At 50.5% G+C, this 19767-nt stretch overlaps 1 protein-coding gene across 2 annotated transcripts; it reads right to left on the bottom strand.

Moving 5' to 3' along the window:
* Positions 1-290: 290 nt before the first annotated feature.
* Fam53a (family with sequence similarity 53 member A) lies at positions 291-18762 on the bottom strand. Of its 2 annotated transcripts, XM_032916442.1 has the most exons (4): positions 18306-18762; positions 12594-12648; positions 9704-10467; positions 291-811 (listed from the first exon to the last, which is right to left on the bottom strand). In XM_032916442.1, the coding sequence occupies exons 1-4, from the start codon at positions 18381-18383 to the stop codon at positions 500-502; spliced, it is 1209 nt and encodes a 402-aa protein (XP_032772333.1). In that variant the 5' UTR covers positions 18384-18762; the 3' UTR covers positions 291-499. The 2 variants fall into 2 exon arrangements, with proteins under 2 accessions (XP_032772333.1, XP_032772334.1); XM_032916443.1 differs by lacking the exon at positions 12594-12648 and having other exon boundaries at positions 18306-18759.
* Positions 18763-19767: the final 1005 nt, after the last annotated feature.

The raw sequence follows: 19767 nt of genomic DNA, 5'->3' as shown, positions 1-19767 counted from the left end.
GCTAGAAGCATCACTCCTGGGGACTGATAATGGCCACTTCATGCCCCAGAAGCCTAAAGCCACCAGGCTACAGAAGAGCAGCCTCAAGACTCAGCCCAACCCAGCCAGCACTTCACCATCAGAAAGCGGTGGGTGTTGTGGTTCCAGCCAGCAGCTTGCAAGGCCAAGTATGCAGAACTCCCCAAGCTCTCAGGCTGTGCTCCCTCCCCAGGAGCCTGCAGACCATCAGCCTCAAGGTTGTCTAGCAAATCACACTCGGTTTTCACAGCAGGCTTCTGACAAAAGGAGAATGTATGTAGAACCATGTTTAATAGAATGCCCTCTGAAAACCCATTTCAAAATAGAGATGCTCTCCCAAACTGTAGAAGCCATAAAAATGCAAAATACTTCTTTAGGAAAAACTGAATCAAAATTACACCTCAATTTTCAAAATAACACACAAGTTCTTTCCACTGGTCAGGCACCAAGGTGACAGACAGCAGCCACTGCTCAGCCAAAATCAGTTGTTCTCAATCTGCTCCAAGTCCAGGTCGCCGTGGTCCAGCGGGAAAATGCCCTCCTCTCCTGCACTGTCCCAGTCACTGGGTTCCCCACTGCTCCCACCTTCACCCGTGCTAGCCTCTGGCTCCCCTGAAGCCCAGACACTGGGGCTGGCAGGGCCAGGCCTGGGAATCCTTGGGCTAGAGCTGGGAGTGATGATGCCCACGAGGCCCTGCGAGTTACACGGAGAGGACACAACCGTCTTCGCCTGGGTGTCATCCTCATCATCTTCATAGTCCAGGGAACAAAGGCTCTTTGAGTTTTTTAAAGTCTGCAATAGAAAAAAATGGGCTGAAGGCATTTCTGGGAGGTGATATGCAAGATATGTGCCTGCCTACAACGATGTCTAGCCCATCCCAGTCACCAAGTACCACTCACAGCCCGAGAGCTGTTTCCTGGACTCTGCTCATCTCACTCCTGGCCTCGTCAGAAACCAGGGCCACAGAGCTCCCACAGTGCCTGCTGGGCTGTTTCTGGGAAGCCTGGCATGGACCCACCAAGACCAGAGACACCAAGTATGTAAGTGCCTAACACCTACCTGGGAAGCCCCAGACACCAGAGACCTCAGAGAGGCTGCATCTCAGAGCCTGCCTTTCTCTTGGTAGACAGACTATCCAGGAATCCTCTCCTCATGTACCCCATCTCCAACACCCCCAGTGTTCAAAACAGGTTTCAGGTCAGGTTAGCCAGCTGTTACTTATCAGACCCACATACACACAGATTCATTCCTCAATCCCTAACCTAACTGCCTCGACCCTGCTTCCCACCGTCCACTCTCATCTTCTCAAATACAATATGTGGAGAGCCTTCTCATCCTAAAACCTCTAAGTGAAAAACACACAAGGGGCCTCTAATGACCCTTGTCCAGGTATGCACTCTGAGCCTTGCCAGCATCTTGGACTGCCTCGAGCATATACTATCCAAGGCATACCCAAGGCACAGAGCCATAAGAGCCAGCTGAGAGGCTGTGCTGTCTGCATGCCCTCTGTGAACTCAACTACCAGTCTCTGCTCCAAACCAGAGCTCGCTCGATTGAAAAAGACTTGCCTACTCAGAGGGCTGCATTCTGCCTGTGGCTGGGGTGCCTGGAATGTTGCCTACACACCACTCAGGGGAGGCAAAATGCAGTCGGAGTTTTCCCAAGTGGGAAACAGTGGAGTCTGGAACAACTGCTGTGGTTCCCAGTCTCCTGTGTACCCAGGTGAGTTGGGAAGGGGTGGGGGTCCTGGTCCACACTTCCCCTTGGAGCATCCATGAGCCAGGCAGGAAGTGGAAGGTGGGGAGTGGAACCCAGTTTGATTCCGAGTGAGTGGCGAGACTATGTAAGGGCTGTAAGACAGCTGGCTTCTCTGGGAGACTCGGGTGCTGTTCCTTAGGAGGCCGACCCATTGCTCTGATCCTTGATGATGAGACTGTCCTGGCTTGTCCAAACTGCTTTACTCAATGGCAAATGTGAATGCACACACCTAACTCGGGGTGAGTCAGGGATTAAATACCTGACTGTCACGGCCCTCTCAGTGAGGTGCATGGTTGCATGATCCAGGGCAGGTAGAATTAGGCAGGGAGTTGGCCCCACTCCTACCATTCTCAATCCTGAGGTCCACGGAGTTTGGGCTCACTTAACCTTACCAGTTCTTCTGTCTGGTGGCATGGTCCACTTGCCCCATGACCTCAGACTACTGCGCATGTCTCTTGGAACTCACCCATGTCCTGGAATGCATATGTTAGAGCTACACATACCTGCCTTTGACATGGCTGGGCCTTGTTTCACTGCCACGTCCCTGGTATGACCTTGTGTCCCCTCCTGCAGTGCTCAGTCCCTTTCACGCAGCCCTGTCTAAGTCCTCACAATATCCACCAGGCTCCTTTAAACAGCCCTCTTCCATGTGCTACTATACGGGGACTCTAGGAGGTACACTGGTACCGGGAAAGTAGCACAGATGCCAGGACATGGACCATCAGGTCACCCTGGCCTTCAGAACATTAGCTAATCAGTGATACAAAACAACAACAACAACCACAACAGCAACCACCATCACCACCACCACCACCATCACCACCACCACCACCACCACCCAATCCCAAATTCATCTGGAGTAAAGACAGACAAAGTAGTCCAGGGTGGCTTTAAACTTGCTATGTAGCTCAGCTTGGCCTTGAACTTCTGATCTTCCTCCTCCTACTTTCTGACTGCTGGAGTTTCAGACACGTGCTACCACTCTTAGCAAAAATCTACTTTTTGACTAGAAGATCCCTGGAAACAGGCCCATCACAAATGAGTATAAGCACGTAAGCCAAGGGAGAACACAGTCTTCCTCAGAGCTGTGTTTGTACGGGAATTAGCTGTCTCAACAGGACAAACTGCACTGTTTTGGTTTTATTCAACTATGGACAGTGACTCTGCGAGGCACATGGCACTCGGCTATGCACGCGGCTGTCGTCTAGTGCTCAGGAGAGCAGTGCGGCGCTCAACTTCTAGGCTACCTGGGAGGGTGCACATAGAAACCCGGTCTCAGAAACACAAAGCAAACCCAGCAAGCCAATGTGAGCAGCAATATTCCAAAGGCAAATCCTTAAAGACACAAGCAGCTAGGTTCTGGTCCCAAAATAAAAAGGAATAATTTATTTTTTGCTCAAACCAAGATGAATTTGACTGTCACTGTACCAGCTGGAAGACTCTGCCTGCAGCTTATTTTTTGTGGCCCTGCTGGACTGTGGGACATCCAAATGCAGGACAGCACACCCTAGGCATGCACCAGTAGTCCCAACCATACCTGGGTCTGCAGTCAGAAGCCTGCCTTCACCTCAGGACTCCGCATGGTCTGACATGTGTGAGAAAACACTGCTGGACTCCAGTGCCCTCTGGGTCAGCTCAATAGCAAGCAGCAGCCTCTGTCCGTCTCCTCTATGCAGAGAAATAACTGCTACCCAGCAAAGAGCCCGACACAAAACTACCATCCCTGAGAAAACCGTCAATCAGCCCACACCTATCATGACTTGACCTGACACCATGTCTCAAGGGAGGCACTAGCACTATTGCCACAAAAACAAAGGAAGGAAGGCAGGCAGACAGGCCGGCCAGCCAGGGTGCTGTCCATGCCAGAAATCTTCCAAGCTGAGTGAAACAGACATATTCTGCTGAATCCAGTTACCACTGCAAACCTCCTCACCACAATGAAGCCAGGGGGATTCTAAAACACCAGCATCCTACAAGCTATCCTGACACTGCTGCCACAGGCATCCAAGAGCTTTCCTCTCTGTGTTGAGAAAGCCGCCTGGCAAATACAGACACTAAGTCTGTGTTCACGAGCTCTGCTCCTGCCAGCAAGGCTGCTCCAAACCCGAGTAGAGCCGGAGTCTGAGCCAGGTGCAGTAAGCCATGCCTAGAGCCGAGCCATGTGTGTGTCTGTGCCCGGCCAAGACCCCAGGTTGGCCAAGAAACATCAATAGACATCTGAGCACATCCAAGAGGGCCTTCCTCAGTGTCAGGGAGGGAAAGATCGCCTGGTCCCAAGTTACGGAGGCCTGAGGGATCCATGGAGCATCCATGCCCTGGCAGATGACAAAGACACCCTACAGAGTCCGCCCCCACCTCTGTCCAAGAAGAGAGGTCTGCTCTCAGAAAAGAATTTCAAAAATGGATAAGGCTTTAAGAACACCTTAAAAGTGAAGTGAAGGGGGCTGGAGAGTTGGCTCAGCGGTTAAGAGCACTGCCTGCTCTTTCAGAGGTCCTGAGTTCAATTCCCAGCAACCACATGGTGGCTCACAACCAACTGTAATGAGATCCGATGCCCTCTTCCGGTGAAGACAGCTACAGTGTACTCCTATATATAAAATAAATAAATCTTTTTAAAAAAAAAAAAAAGTGAAGTGAAAACATCTGTACCCCAAACACAGAGGCCAGCTCTAAAGACTCCATTCTCCAGGCAGAGACTAACAGTCTTCCCAGAAACACAGGAATCCCAACACCAGTCTACACCACAAATCTCAAAGATGGGGTAGACTCTTGTGTCCGTCCGACAGGAGCAAACGGTGGGCACTGCCAAACACTGGGGACACTAGAGGCATCTGAAGGCATCTGAAGGCATGCCACAGTAAGCATGGAGGAAGCCAGCTGTAAGGAGAGGAGCCCCACCCCCACCCCAGATGTCCGTCCTCTCCCAACAAGGTGCAGTGTCCACAGGGGTAAGACATGATGGCCCTCCAAAGTAATCACTGAACAGCAGAGTGACACCAGCCGACAGCCATGAGCAGGAAGGGCTCGGGAGGCCCCAGCACCTCAGCACCACTGAATAAAACCCTGGCAACAGAGACAGGGCGGAACAGAGCCAACAAACCAGAAACTCAAAAGGGCCGTCCCAGAAGTAGATGCTCAGCCACCAGGCAAGTGTTACTCCAAGAGAAACACAAGGTTGGTCACGGTCTCAGGAGACGGAAGAGCGGCCTGAGGGGAGGTAAGGGTAGTACTCCACTCTAGGTACACAGGAAAACTGCCCCCCTGGAGACCGTGCTCCACAAGACTGGGGAAAGGCAGGCCTGGTACCCTAGCCACAACCACAGCCACAGTACACAAGTCAGCACCGGCTATTGCAGGAAGACGATGGGACAGGACTTTCCTGGGTGGGACAGCTGTTTCAGAACAAGGTAACAGCATCAGGTAGCCATACACGGGTCAGATGTAGCCACGAGAGACCAGCAGCGATGAGCAAAGAAAGGCAGGGGAGGAGGTGGGTACTTGGGCCTCACATGCAGGGTTGGGCCTGCAGCGAGCTGCTGCTTCATGAACCTAACACACTGGTGCCATGGTGTCCCTCAGAAACCTCACTCTACAGAACGTGAAATGCCTTACAACTCATCTCCCCACCTCCACCTTGGCTTTTGACACAGGGTCTCTCCCTACATAACCAACCCTGGCTGCCTGGAACTCACTATGCAGACCAAGCTGGCCTGGAATTCAGATTCACCTGCCTCTGCCTCCTAAGTGCTGGGATTGAACTGCACCACCACACAGTCTAAACAATCTTAAACCGTGAAACAAACAACAAAAACCTAGCCCACGATCCTGAAGTCAACACTAGAGGGCAAGAATGGGGGATGTGGGGACCATTAGCTGACAGGGACAGAGAGGGAGCAGAGAGGCTAGGGCAAGGAGAAATGTGGCGCCACTTATGATGAGGCAGGTTCACACAGACAGGTGAGGGAAGTGTGGGGGTGGGCATGGTCACCCATGGGTGGCAGATCTGAAGGCAGCCTGGCTGCTGGCTCCTCTGCCTGTGAGTCAATCAGACTTGTGAGGGAGAGGAAGCCCTGCTCTCGATGTTCACAGAGGGCCTCTAGCTCTAACAGTGCTATAGTCAGAGGGTAGGGATGACTGAGCATGCCCCTGTGGTACCCCACAGCTGTCAAAGATGCCTACACTCGGTGACCCATGCTATGCGCAGGGTTTGGCCCTGTGAGGTCCCAGCCACTCTGCTTATTAAAAAGGCAACTAAAGAAAGCACTGTAAAGTGTCACTCGTCACTGGGGAGGGAGGCACAAACATTCATTACTTTGTTTTTTAGTGGTCTCAGATGTTATTTTATTTGAAAGATCACGAAGCTTCAACAATACAAAAGCACAGGCCTGCGCCGCTGCGCTGCTGGCTGCACTGCCCAGAGTCTGCACTGAGGATGGCGATGTCAGAAACAGCATGTGCCTGTCAAGCAGAGAGCAGAGTTTCAGGCCTAATGAACAGCGCACTGACTCCGCCCAAGACATCTTAATCGATCAAATTCTAGACAAAAGTTTAAAGTCATTTTGAGGGAGGTACTTAAGAATGCTTGGGGGCTGGGAAGATGTCTTCTTCGGTAAAACACTTGCCACACGGGTATGAGGGCCTGAGTTTGGCATCCAGTACCTAATGTAAAAGAAACATGTCTATGATGATACATGCTTGTAATCCCAGCACTGGGGGCACAGAGGATCCCTGGGCCTCTGGTCACTTGGCCTGGTCAAACCAGTGAGCCCAGGTCCCACAGAGAAAATGAAAAACCTTGTTTCAATTAAAAAGAAAAAAGTGGTTACTAAATTAGCATAATCCCCAACTGTATCATAAATATTTGCACTTATGCCCACAGCTAAGTGTAGTCCTCGCCCCTCATTCAAGAAACTTCTCTACAAAAGATGGGGAATCACAACCAATCAAAAATACAGAGTTGTGAGGGGTTGGGGATTTAGCTCAGTGGTAGAGCGCTTGCTAGGCTGGGTTCGGTCCCCAGCTCCGAAAAAAAAGAAAAAAAAAATACAGAGTTGTGGAGCCCAGCCCAATGGACACACTTACAAAACAATCCCTCACGTAAGGCTCACTCAGGGAACACTGTGGAAGATGGAGCAGAAAGATTGTAAGAGACAAAGGATGGGCAAGTTTGCTAGACTGTGTTTTCTACTATGTCAGAAGGCATAAAGTCTCACCCACATGACTGCCTAGACACGAGCTAACAGGGACAGCATGCCAGAGTGGAGCAGGCAAAGACCACGAGGCCTCAAGCCTACACAAAGAACTACAGGAAGGGCTGGAGAGATGGCTCAGTGGTTAGGAGCACTGACTGCTCTTCCAGAGGTCCTGAGTTCAAATCCCAGCAACCACATGGTGGCTCACAACCATCTGTAATGGGATCCGATATCCTCTTCTGGTGTGTCTGAAGATAGCTACAGTGTACTCATATATAGTAAATAAATCTTTAAAAAGAAAAACCTACAGGAATATGTGTGCATATACATATATGCACATAACAAAAAGAAGTCAAGAATTTAAACTAGAGCAAGGAGGGGTATATGGGGAGAGTTTGAAGGAATAAGGAATGATGTAATTATAATCTCAAAAAATGGTCTGGAAGGCAGGTATGGTGTCAGGCAAGGGCCTTTGATCCCAGCACTTTGGAGGCAGAGGTGGTAGATCTCTGTGAGTTCAAGGCCAGCCTGGTCTACACAGTAAGTTCCAGGACAGCCAGGGATACACGGAGAAACCCCATCTCAAACAAAAAACAAAAACAAAAAAATGAAGTAGATGATATTACCAAGGTTGACCTCTGGATTGCACATGCACCATTCACATGAACACCCATATCCACACATAAATACAAACAGAAATAAGAATAAATGCATATGCACAAAAGCCATAATGCTATTCTCACCTGCCTCCTTCCCTACTGGCCCTGTCCCTACAACACCATCTGCCGGCATAATTCCAGCTGCTTCAGCCAGTGCCTGCTCCGTTCGCAGGGCTTACCGCAGCCACTACAAGGTGGTCCTTTAAGCAGGTCAGTGTGCTGCGTGTGGACTACATGAAAGGCACTCACAGAAACTAGGTCCCAAAAGACACTGCAGTGTCTCCTCGCCAGCTCTTCAGATCACCCACTCTGGATAGATAAAGAGCATTAATGTGTTCCATAAATGCCAATGATCAGGAGCCACAGGAGGGAGCCAGGAAGCAGATCCTGCAGCCAAGTATGACCAGAGCGTCCGGCTGAGCTTCCTGTCCCATGACCTGAAGGGATGGAGAGACAGCACAGCTCAGGCTTCCAGATCAACTGGGCTCCCCGGTCAGCCAGTAACAGCTGACCATACGTAATCCTGACCTTTGAGTTTAGGTTACGATGTGATGTGGGGGCTAAGTGGAGGCTGACAAGAACAGTGTCCATGTCAGGAACAGAGGACATTTGAGTCCTGAGGCAGACAACCAGGGAAGGGAGGGAGAACACCCAAGTGACAGCCATTGCTCAGGAGGAGGACTGAGAATGGAGCAGAGATGCGGTGGGGCCCCTCAGGCACCACAGTTCCACACTGAGCCATCTATGATGTCGCGCACCAGCACCACCTGGCCAGATTTGCTTTCCTCTACCTCCTAAGGACCCAGAGTGTTCACAGCATCTCCAGACCATCAGCCCTTGGCCATCAGCCCTCTGTGTGACGAGCTATCCCCCTCCGCAGAAGGCACCCAAGTCAAGGACTTCTCTGCTGACAGCTCGTCCTATGCTGCTGTCCTCCTGTCCAAGCCACACCCACAGCACTGCCTAGCAGGGAAAGCCTGGGTATCCAGAACTTGTTGCTAACTTCCCAACAGTCAACACCACACTAAAAGCACCACCACTTCCTTTCTATCAGCCCTCTACAGTCATACCAGAAAGAATGCGCTTTCAACCTCACAGCTGCAAGCAAGAAGCTTCTGGAAAACCTGTCAGACAGAGTCGACAGTCGCATCAGCGGGATGCACAGGCATCAGCAGAGTCAGGCTACCTCCCACAAGACTGGGACTGCCAGACAGGCTTCTACCGAACCCAGTGGCAGAGGCTGACCTATCTGCACTGTCCCCAGTCTGCACACTAAAGCAGCTCTGCTCAGGACGGCCCCGGCCCCACCCACAGCGCTGAGTCTGACATCATCCACAGTAATGCCGACAGGAGACAAGTCAGGCCGAAAGCCCCAGGGACAGGGATGGACAACGGGGAGTCTGGAAACTGCCATGACAGTCACCCAGAGAAGAGGGACAACACTGCCTCCCCAATACCCACAGTCTTAGTTCCTGAATTACCAGGGTGCCATGACTTAATCCCAACATCCAGGAGGCAGATGCAGGCAAATCCTTGACTTTAAGGCCAGGCCAGTCTGGTCTATATGAGTTCCAAACCAGTCAAGACTCCATAGTGAGGCCCTGGCTCTGAGAAAAAAGCATGAGGGGTCTATTACTTCTGTACCTCCCTAATAACCCAGAGGGGAGCAGAGTTGCTGGGCCCTACTCCAGCTCTCACAGAGGAGCTGAGAAACCGTGCCCAGGCTCCAGATGCATCAGAGGGGACACACTCAGCCACAGTGAGGCCTTTCTCATTGTTCTCTCCCACTACTGTCAGCACCTCTCTGGGATTCACATGAGAGGCAGTGGTATTGCCAGACACAGTGGTCTACTATGCCAGCTAAAACGTTCCCTCAAAACCAAACACCTCCAGGATGTGCCAGGAGTGTCAGGGTGTGAGAGCTTGCACACCCAGGTACCCGATGGCCGCTAGGCTCAGAAGAAACTAGTCAGTAAGATTACAGGACTGCTGGCAACAACCAACCTCACTCCAAGACCAACCAGAAGGCAAACCATAGGCTTCCTAAGCTCCCAAGAACAAAGATGTGGCCTCACCCGAGTCATTTTCAGAAAGTCCAAGGATGGGCGCGTCCACCTGGCATCCTCCTCCCGTCTCCGCTTGCGCCGGACCCTCCTCCCATCCAACACACAAGGCTGTGAGCGGCACCGGAGCAGGCCATGGTGCCGGCCTAGCTCAGGTGTGGAAGTGGGGGTGCTGCTGGCGGAAGGCAGGCAGGCACCTGCATCTACAAGGTGCTCTTGTGAGAGGGACAGTCGGCGCCTGGAGGAAAACGGGCAGGGTCCTGTAGAAAGCCAGGGTGGACCTGAGCTCGTACTGCCCTCACTGCCATCCACAAAGCCACTGCTGGCTGAAGCTGGCCGGGGCGTCATCGGTGAGGTAGGGCCGGTGGGTGACACAGGCTTCCTGGGTAGGCCGGGGGCTAGACTGCCCTGCAGAGCAGGGTTGCCGAGACCGCTGCAGCACTGCAGCGTGGCACTCCCGCCACTGTTGCATCTCCTCTTAGAGATGGGAGTCCACACCTTGGAGCTACCAGGGCGCCATGGGGAACGGCATCGAGCCAGCTCCTCTGGCTCTGACAGGGACCGGCAGTGTCGCTTGGTTGGTGGAGCTGCGGGTGGCCCTGTGCTCTCACGGAGGTCCAGGAAGCGGCCCACAGCCATGGGCCCTGGGGATTCCAGCTGCCACTTGAGACCTTCGGTGTGAGACACACCATGTGGGCCCACTGAGAAGGGGCCTGAGGCTGCCCGGCTTCGAAAGGGCCATCCTCCATGTGAGGCCTTCCAGGGACTTTTATCCACTAAGGAAACACAAAGGTGTGGAAAGACACAGGTGAACATAGGGAACCACCCTGCTGCCTCCCTTCCCAGGCCCACGGACATATCTGCCCACATGGGCCGCTGCTCACATGGGCCACTGGCATCTCAGTGGCCAGGCTTCACCTGGTCCTTTCTGTTGTTTTTTCTTTTCTGAGACAGAGTTTCTCCATGTAGCCCTGGTTGTCATGGCGCTCACTCTGTAGACCAGGCTAACCTTCAAGTTATAGATCCACCTGCTTCTGCCTCTTGAGTTCTGGGATTAAAGGCCTGCACCACCAAACCTGGCTTCACATGGTCATAAAGAGCTGTCTCTCCACCTACTTCCTGAAAACAATCTGGTTCTGATCTCATCCCATTTCATCAATACACTGTGCCATCATAACGCTCTAAAGACAGACAGACCTTTGCCAGTCAAGAGCCAAAGCTATTTCCTGGAAACAGCCTCGCTTCTTTCTTTCTTTCTTTCTTTCTTTCTTTCTTTCTTTCTTCCTTTCTAATATTTATTTATTTATTATGTATAAGTACACTGTAGCTGTCTTCAGATACACCAGAAGAGGGCATCAGATCTCTTTACAGATAGTTGTGATCCACCATATGGTTGCTAGGAATTGAACTCAGGACCTCTGGAAGAGCAGTCAGTGCTCCTAACCACTGAGCCATCTCTCCAGCCCCAGCCTCATTTCTTAACGAGCCAAGGAGACAGCCAGTCTCAAACCTTCTTGCAGATAGAGGATCCAGCTGAACCTGGGTAGAGGCTCGCCCCTGTGATCCCAGTACCTGTGAGGCAACTGCAGGATTAATGAGCCCTTGAGTTTTACTTTGTATCTGGGATACGCAGCAAATTCTGGTCTCAAACAAAACAAAACAAGACGTGGCTTGGACATCTGCCTGCTGGACAGTGGACTGGGACAGAGACCTCCCTGACATCCTCAACCCTCTACTTCTTTGATCCTCCAGCAGGGTGCTGGCAATGTGCCTTGGTGGCTGGTCATCCTGTAAAACCATGTGCCCGAGACATCACAGGAGAGCAGCATAAGGGGTATGTGGGTGACTTCAAATGCAGTCAGCCCAGCTGTAAAGCTCAAATATCCCATGACCTAACCAGAAGATGCTCTGACACTCTTAATGGGAGGGCATCCAACAGGTCACTCAGCTTCTCCCTGCTGCCTCCAACCACCAACAAGGTAAGAAACACTGGAGTACAAACCACAGAGACCAATAGGAAACAGCCAAGGTCACCTCTGGGGAAAGATACATCATAGGCCCTGGGGTGACCTGAGATAGCAAGAAGATAAGACAAGAGACTGAGGGGAGCAGGGAGGAAGGGAATGCAAACGAGCCCTTAGAACTCTGAGCAGGGACTGAGGTACTTAATGTGGCCTCCTATGCAAGCCAGACTGGAGGAGCCAAGTCAAGTGAGAGAGAAGGTGCAGGCCAGGTGAGGTGGGAACCAGATGGAGACCTCGCCTCTCACTTCCGTTTGTGAAAAAGTTGGCAATACTTTAGAAATCTGGTAGTGAACAAGGCGAGCCTGACCTGGCTCTACCATGTAAGGTGCTCGTTCCAACTGTCAAGATCAACACAGGGTGAGCCCCACCCCAGGGTCTTTGTTTGGATTTATCCCCACACTTAGGGACCACTATCCTGTCTAACTGCTAGAGAGGAGAGCAATGTGTCAGGAAGTGAGTAGGGGCACTCATTCAGCCAGGGTGTACCGTAGAACGGCAGCCAGAACCACACACCCCCTGGCCACCCTTTCTCTGACAGGTGAAGGAAGCCACACAGTAGACCCCTGTCTCACACAGAAGGTGCACAGTCCTCAGCTCCCCCACATCACTACCAGCAACAAAAGCAGAGGCTCCTCCGAGCCTTGGCCCTGGCTCGTCCTGCTCAGAGAGCAGTTCTGACTCCTGGCTGTGAGCAGGGAGGGTGTGGCTCAGCTCTTCCTGCCCCGCATGTCGGTCACACAAAGGCCTCCCTGAACCTTCTCTGACTATCTCACTCAGTCCAGCTCCAAGAGCCCCTGGCCAGAGGCCCAATGACACCGTGCTCCATCATCCGCCACTCCAGCCTTGTAAGACCCTCCCTGGGCTTCTGAGACACTTACCGCCAATCTCCAAAGGGAACAAATGGCCACTTTTGTCCAGTTTCTCAGCAGAATACTAAAAGTGACAAAAGAGAAGTCTCAGTACTCAGGTGAAAACTCAAGAGTTTACCACAGTAATGCTATTTCTCCCTAACACCGCCACTGGTGTTTAAAATTGAAAGCACTGATCTCTGGAAAATACTTTTCTTAAAAATAATTAACATTTAAAAAAAAGCATTTGTTTTGTGTGGGGTGGTACAGAGGAGTGGGTTGTGCATATGTTATAGTGAACATGTTAAAACGAGAAACAACTTATGGGAATCAGTTATTTCCTTCCACCATGTGACCAAACACAAGCTGTCAGGCTTGGCAACAAATGCCTTTACCCACTGAGCCATGTTACTGGCCAGAACAAGTTTTTTTTAAACCTAACAAAATCTGGCTAAACAAACGGACATCATCCTGAGCCACTGCAGCTGTCCTCGTGTCGCTCTTGAGCTCTGGCCTTTGCTTTGGATGATCTGGGCTAACGGTCTTCCAAACCTCACCACAGTTACTTCTCAGAAAGACCTGAGGGCTGGACAGATGGGTCAGCAGTTCCGAGCATCGGCTGATGGTTCAGAAGATCCCAGTTCAATTCCCAGCACCACGTGTCCAGGGGCTCCGGAGCCCTCTCCTGGCCTCCTTGAGCACCAGGTACACGGTGCTCATACATTCAGGCAAAATACTCATGCACGGAAAATAAAAATTAGAAGAAGAAAAAAGGCTGAGCCAAAACCAAAGAGCCCTTTAGCTCGTGACAGTCCATGTACAGGACCCAAGCCCTAGTCTGGTGGTCAGTCCTGGCAAGACCAGACAGCAGGGTAACCCGCCTCCAGGAAGGCAGAGAAGCTACTGGCAGTCTCAGAACTTAGCAGGAAATGCCATAGCAACTGCACCGGAAATGCTGGGGAACTACTGTTGCTTCCTACAGAGAAAGCCAGGTGTCTGGTATACATTTATAATCCCAACATTCAAAGAGGCCAGAGAGAGGAATACTCCAAGTTCTACAGACTAACTTGAGCTACTCAGCAAGACCCTGTTCAACCAACCAACCAATCAATAAACAAGATAAGTAGAGTGGCACATGCCTGTAATCCATCACCTGGGACTCCACAGATGGAAACAGAAGGACCAGAGTTTGGCTACATAGCAAGTTCAAAGCCAGGTAACTCCATTACAGAAAATGAATGAATGAATGAATGAATGAATGAATGAATGAATGAACGAACGAACGAACGAACAAACGAACAAAGAAACAAGAGCAAATTAAAAGTTGGGTTTGAGACTCAGAAAAGGGCAGCCCTTAAAAGCATGCAGGCTGCCTACAAACATGCAGGTCTTCCTCTGCAGTGGACTATGCTTCCCCTAACGGCTGAATCGGGGTGGTAAACACCACCAGCTTGGGCTCTGTGGGCACTGGACAACTTCAGGCTCGATGGGAAGAGAAAGCTGCTTTACAGACACTGCACACGCTTAGGAGCTCTTACACCACCCGCCCGCCGGGCATACTCAGTGAGCTGCCCACACCTTTCGAAGACCTGCAAGTGCCCCAGCTGTGGGCCAGAATATTGGTTTTCCATCAGGCCAACAGCCACTCCTGCCTGCAATCCTCCTGCTGAGGTCCAACCACTTCCCGAGAGCAAGTAAGCACCTGCACTGTTTTAACATCCCTGCTCCCCTAGGCCTAAATCCCTAGTGTGCGTAACAGTACATCCACTGCGCTGGAGAGATGGCTTAGTGGTTAAAAGCACCGACTGCTCTTCCAGAGGTCCTGAGTTCAAATCCCAGCAACCACATGGTGGCTCGCAACCTTCTGTAATGGGATCTGATGCCCTCTTCTGGTGTGTCTGAAGACAGCTACAGTGTACTTATATAAAATAAATAAATCTTTAAAAAAAGAATGCATCCACCATGAGAACACAACAGGCTCCAGGCTTTTCTTCGCCAACAGAAATGGCTCCTAGAAAATTTGAGGAGCTGTGGCCCTATATCTAACAACATGTACTGAGTATATCACACGTTCAAGGACTGGACAGCACTGGCACAGCACAGACAGACACTTCACAGCAGGTATCTACAAGGCTTTGGCTGGGTGAGAGATGAGATGAGCAGGTGACCAGCCCAAGGACACAGGCACACATACTCAGGACAGTGGGTGTAGCACAAGAGAGCAGAGCGCTGAGTGCATTTGCAAGGCTTTCTCTATGTCGTACCACATCCTAGGGCCTTGAGACATGGCGGCAACTGCTGACCCTCCGTAGGAGATAAGAAAGTAGATGTGCTGAGACAGCAGAGTCTTAGGACAGACATGGCTGGGGAACACACAGGCACCAATCAGCTGTGCTACAACCATCTAGAGAGTAGCATGCTCCGTGCCTTGTCCCCGCTCAGCCATCTCGCAGGGTCCTCTCTCCTCTTCCACTGGCATCTAACTTAGCCTTTTATTCTTTCCTGGACCAACACTAACGGTGGTCTTGGCTGCGTCTCTCTCTGCTTCCCTTGGCCTCTCCCACAGCTAGAGGGGACTTCTACCCTCATCTGAATCATGGTCCTTCTGCTTCAAGCCTTTGGTACCTAAGAGTCAACTCCAGGACCAAGGCATGTGTCTTGGGGTCTCTGCTGTGACAAAATGCCATGACTAGAAGCAACCTGGGGAAGAAAGGGTTTGATGGCTTACACATCCTGAGTCACGGTCCACGGAGAGAAACCAAGGCAAGAATTCAGTCAGGGCAGAAACCTAGAGGCAGGAACTAAAGCAGAAGCCACAGAGGAATGCTGCTTACTGGCTTGTTGTGCACAGCTTGTTTAGCCGCTGTCTTACAGGACAGAACTACCCCTACTGAGCTGTGCCCTTCCCGTCGACTGTCAGAACAAATGCCTATAACTTCATTTTCTCCATTAAGATGACTTCCTCCAAGATATGTCCAGGCTATGTGAAGCTGACAAAAGCCAACCGACATAGCCCATGACCTGTGACACCACGAAGTCCTCAGCCAGGAAAGCGCTTCCCACACCTCACTGCCCACATGCTCCGGCTACACTGGCTCCTCTCCCCCTGCCTCTCTGGAGTTTAGAAACACTTTTCCAACTGCATCAGACGCCTCAATGCACAACTGGGACGCACACGTAAACTCCAGGTCCCAAGCTCACAATGTCCCCTCCTGTCTGAAAATACTCTGGGCCCCACTACCTGTCAATTGCTCCTTCCTTGTTGCCCCCAACTCCCTCCACCTTCAGCGTACACTCCAACTCATCCCACAGAGCCTCGCTGTGGCTCTGGCACTCCATCGATACACGAGTCCACTGTATTCACCAATCCTCCATCTATGACCATAAACCACCTGTGCCACTCCATCCCTGAGGTAGCAGTGAGAATTGTTCCAGGTCTTTCTGAAACAGCTGTACTGTTCACTAGCCTTCAAATACAAAAAGGCAAACTAGGAAAAACTGGGTGTCTCAGGTTCCGGGTGTGAAAGTTGGGAAGAGAGGAGCCCATGTGACCACATAAAGTCCACACAGAAGCAGAGATTGGAAGAGCTAGCCCTGCTGAATCAGGGGGGACTAGAGGACACTGGCTTAGAGAAGGACAGAGGCACAGGACCAGACACACATCGTGAGGCCATAATGAGAGTCCACGATGTCAGACATCAGCCCCTGTCCCCAGCAAAGCCCCAAGACTGGGGGAGGTCCTTGCATAAGGAATGCTCTAGCTCAGCTGCCTTGGGATTCAAAAGCTGAACCATTCTGGGAGCCCAAGTACGAGAACTGTTGCCACTACAAGCTGTACCCATCCAGCACGTGGGGCTCGAGCTGGCGGCACAAACTGCCAGACTAGCATCACGGCCATAGCAATGGAGGCACAGAATGTTTAATGACTTTCAGTTTTATTAAAATTTAATTCTTTGAAATTTTTTTTTTTTTATTAACTTGAATATTTCTTATATACATTTCGAGTGTTATTCCCTTTCCCGGTTTCCGGGCAAACATCCCCTCCCCCCTTCCTTATGGGTGTTCCCTCCTCACCCCCCCCATTGCCGCCTCCCCCAACAGTCTGGTTCACTGGGGGTTCAGTCTTAGCAGGACCCAGGGCTTCCCCTTCCACTGGTGCTCTTACTAGGATATTCATTGCTACCTATGAGGTCAGAGCCCAGGGTCAGTCCATGTATAGTCTTTAGGTAGTGGCTTAGTCCCTGGAAGCTCTGGTTGCTTGGCATTGTTGTACATGTGGGGTCTCGAGCCCCTTCAAGCTCTCCAGTTCTTTCTCTGATTCCTTCAACAAGGGTCCTATTCTCAGTTCAGTGGTTTGCTGCTGGCATTCGCCTCTGTATTTGCTGTATTCTGGCTGTGTCTCTCAGGAGCGATCTACACTTCTGCACTTCTTTGCTTCATCCATCTTGTCTAATTGGGTGGCTGTATATATATGGGCCACATGTGGGGCAGGCTCTGAATGGGTGTCCCTTCAGTCTCTGTTTTAATCTTTGCCTCTCTCTTCCCTGCCAAGGGTATTCTTGTTCCCCTTTTAAAGAAGGAATATTCTTTGAAATTTTACTTTTAAAACTGATATTCTGGTTGGGGATTTAGCTCAGTGGTAGAGCGCTTGCCTAGGAAGCGCAAGGCCCTGAGTTCGGTCCCCAACTCCGAAAAAAAAAAAAAAAAAAAAAAAAAAAAAAAAAAAAAAACTGATATTCAGTTTTGTTATTAGAAAACTGTCACTGGATGGTGGTGACACACACCTTTAATCCCAGCACTCAGGAAGCAGAGGCAGGAATTCAAGGCCAGTCTGGTCTATAGAGCGAGCTCTAGAACAGCCAAGGCTGCGCAAAGAAGCCTTGTCTCAGGAAAAACCAGGAAAACTGTTAGTTATGTTTAGGATAGCTTGAAAAAGTAAGTCTACTTTTCTAAGAGTAAATTTTATGAAAAATGTATTGGGAAGAAAAAACACCCAAATATAGAATGACTTGTGCCTGCAGTGTGGGCATGAACACTGCCCAGCTTGGGCAACATCATCACACAAGACCTTAAGAAAGTGTCCCAGCTGTCTGCGTGGTTTCTCTGCTTGTTTCTGGAAACCCTAGCAGCACTCAGAGTGTATCTGTGTTAGCTTCAACTCATGGCACAGAGACAAAACATTAAAGTGAATCTGGTGAGAAGTACAAGTTACAAATATTAAACATTAAAAACAGGTAACCACCGATGTGACAGCACACGCCTATATCCCCAGCACTCAGGAGGCAGAGGCAGGTGGATCTCTGTGAGTTCAAGTCCAGTCTGGTCTGCACGGTTAGTTCCACACCAGCCATGGTTACACTGTAAACCCTGTCTCATAACAATATACCCAATAAACTAATTATAAATTAACAAAATAAATAAATAATTGGTTCAGTAAGAATAAAGAATAAAAAGACCCACCCCCTAAAGCTAAAGCAGGTGAACGTATCTGTGTTGAAATCTTGAGCCCAGTTCCTGGAAAGGGGTAGCAGGATCACAGGATGGCTTGCTTACTGTGGCCGACCTGGTAAGCAGGCCACAGAAGTCTGTGTAGGTCAGCTTTGTATTAGACGTTGATTTGGTTTGGTGATGATCATTACAGACACTGGCTTCTGTCCAGTGCCCCCAGCTCAGCTCTGCCTCCACCCTCCACACTACAGAGTGCTCTTCCCGCCTACGGCTCTGACCCCCAAGCTGACTCACCGGGACAGCCTCACAGGCCCTGCGGGTAAGGTCATCCAAACTCTGGTTCTGCAGCTTCTCCGTGATGAGAGTGACCATGGTCGGGGCTCTTCCTTAGCCCACATCTATGGGCACTGGATTTCCAGAAGCCTGGACATCAGCAGGCTCAAGCCATCAGGTCTGAGCCAAAGCTCAAGGTTATAGCTCTGACTTAAAGATGCCGACCCATTTGCAGACTCTTCAGGCCTTTGTCGCTGTAAAGAGAAATTGCCACATGACTATTCACTTCAGTCCATATTTCTATATATACAACATCCTGTGTAAAATAAAATGTTCCTAATATCCCTCCTTGACAAATGCCTTCCTAATTCCAAGATACCTATGTTCCTTCCTGAAACCTCTAGTAATATCTTCTAGAGTAGTGGTTCTCATTTTGTGGTTCACAACCCCTTTGAGGTCGAACAACCTTTTCATGGGGGTCACCTAAAACCATCAGAAAACACAGAAATTTACATTATTAATCACAACAGTAGCAAAATTAGTTACGAAGTAGCAATGAAAATAATGTTATGGTTGGGGGTCACCACAACATAAGGAATTGTAATGGGAGCTGGAGAGATGGCTCAGTGGTTAAGAGCACTGATTGCTTTTCCAAAGGTCCTGAGTTCAATTCCCAGCAACCACATGGTGGCTCACAACCACCTGTAATGGCATCCGATGCTTTCTTCTGGTGTGTCTGGAGACGGCAATGGTGTACTCATAAATAAAATAAATCTTGAAAATTTTTTTAAAAAAAAGGAATTGTAATGGGTCACGGCATCAGCAAGGTGAGAAGCACGGCTCTAGAGAAGACCAGTAAGGTGCTTATTAGAACCAGCCTCTGAGGCCTCTCCTGAAGCAGCAAGTGGCAGGCTCTGTCCCTACAGGGCAATGAACATGAGAAGAGAAACAACAGCTATATCCAGTGAGAGCACCAGCGGTAAGTTACTGGGCCCCATACCACAGAGGCCAGCTAGCTCTTGCAGTTGACCAAACTGCCCCCTAACTCCAGCCCTTGAAACTGGGATTCTCTTTACAAAAGATGAAGGGTGGGGTGCCAGAGGCAAGCACAGAACTCTACTACACCAGGTCCAGCCTGAGGCAAGGGACCAGGATAGCAAAAGGGAGGCCAGTGGCTCTTAGCTTTTCAGTCCTGGAAGTAAGCATCTAAGACCGTGCAAGAAGTACCCTCTGCAGCTGTCATCCTACTGTGCACGTGGAGGGAGCACGTGCAGTGTCTCACTGCAGGTGTGTGAGCAGCCAAGGGCTACCAGATCAGAAAGAAAAAGTACCCAAAACACAGGGTGGGAAAACATGGCAAACTGGGATAACAACACATAGAGCCGGAAGTGGAGCTCGGTGTTGAGCATTTGCTTAGAATGCAAAAAGAAGACCTGGCCCAGTAAGGCTCTCCAAAGGAGAGCAACCCTGGGAGTGTTTGCCC

This window comes from Rattus rattus, chromosome 11 (genome assembly GCF_011064425.1).
Source record: "Rattus rattus isolate New Zealand chromosome 11, Rrattus_CSIRO_v1, whole genome shotgun sequence".
Classification (NCBI taxonomy): Eukaryota; Metazoa; Chordata; class Mammalia; order Rodentia; family Muridae; genus Rattus; species Rattus rattus.
The sequence above is the reverse complement of the archived record's forward strand: the minus strand, read 5'-3'. Positions and strand labels throughout refer to the sequence as shown.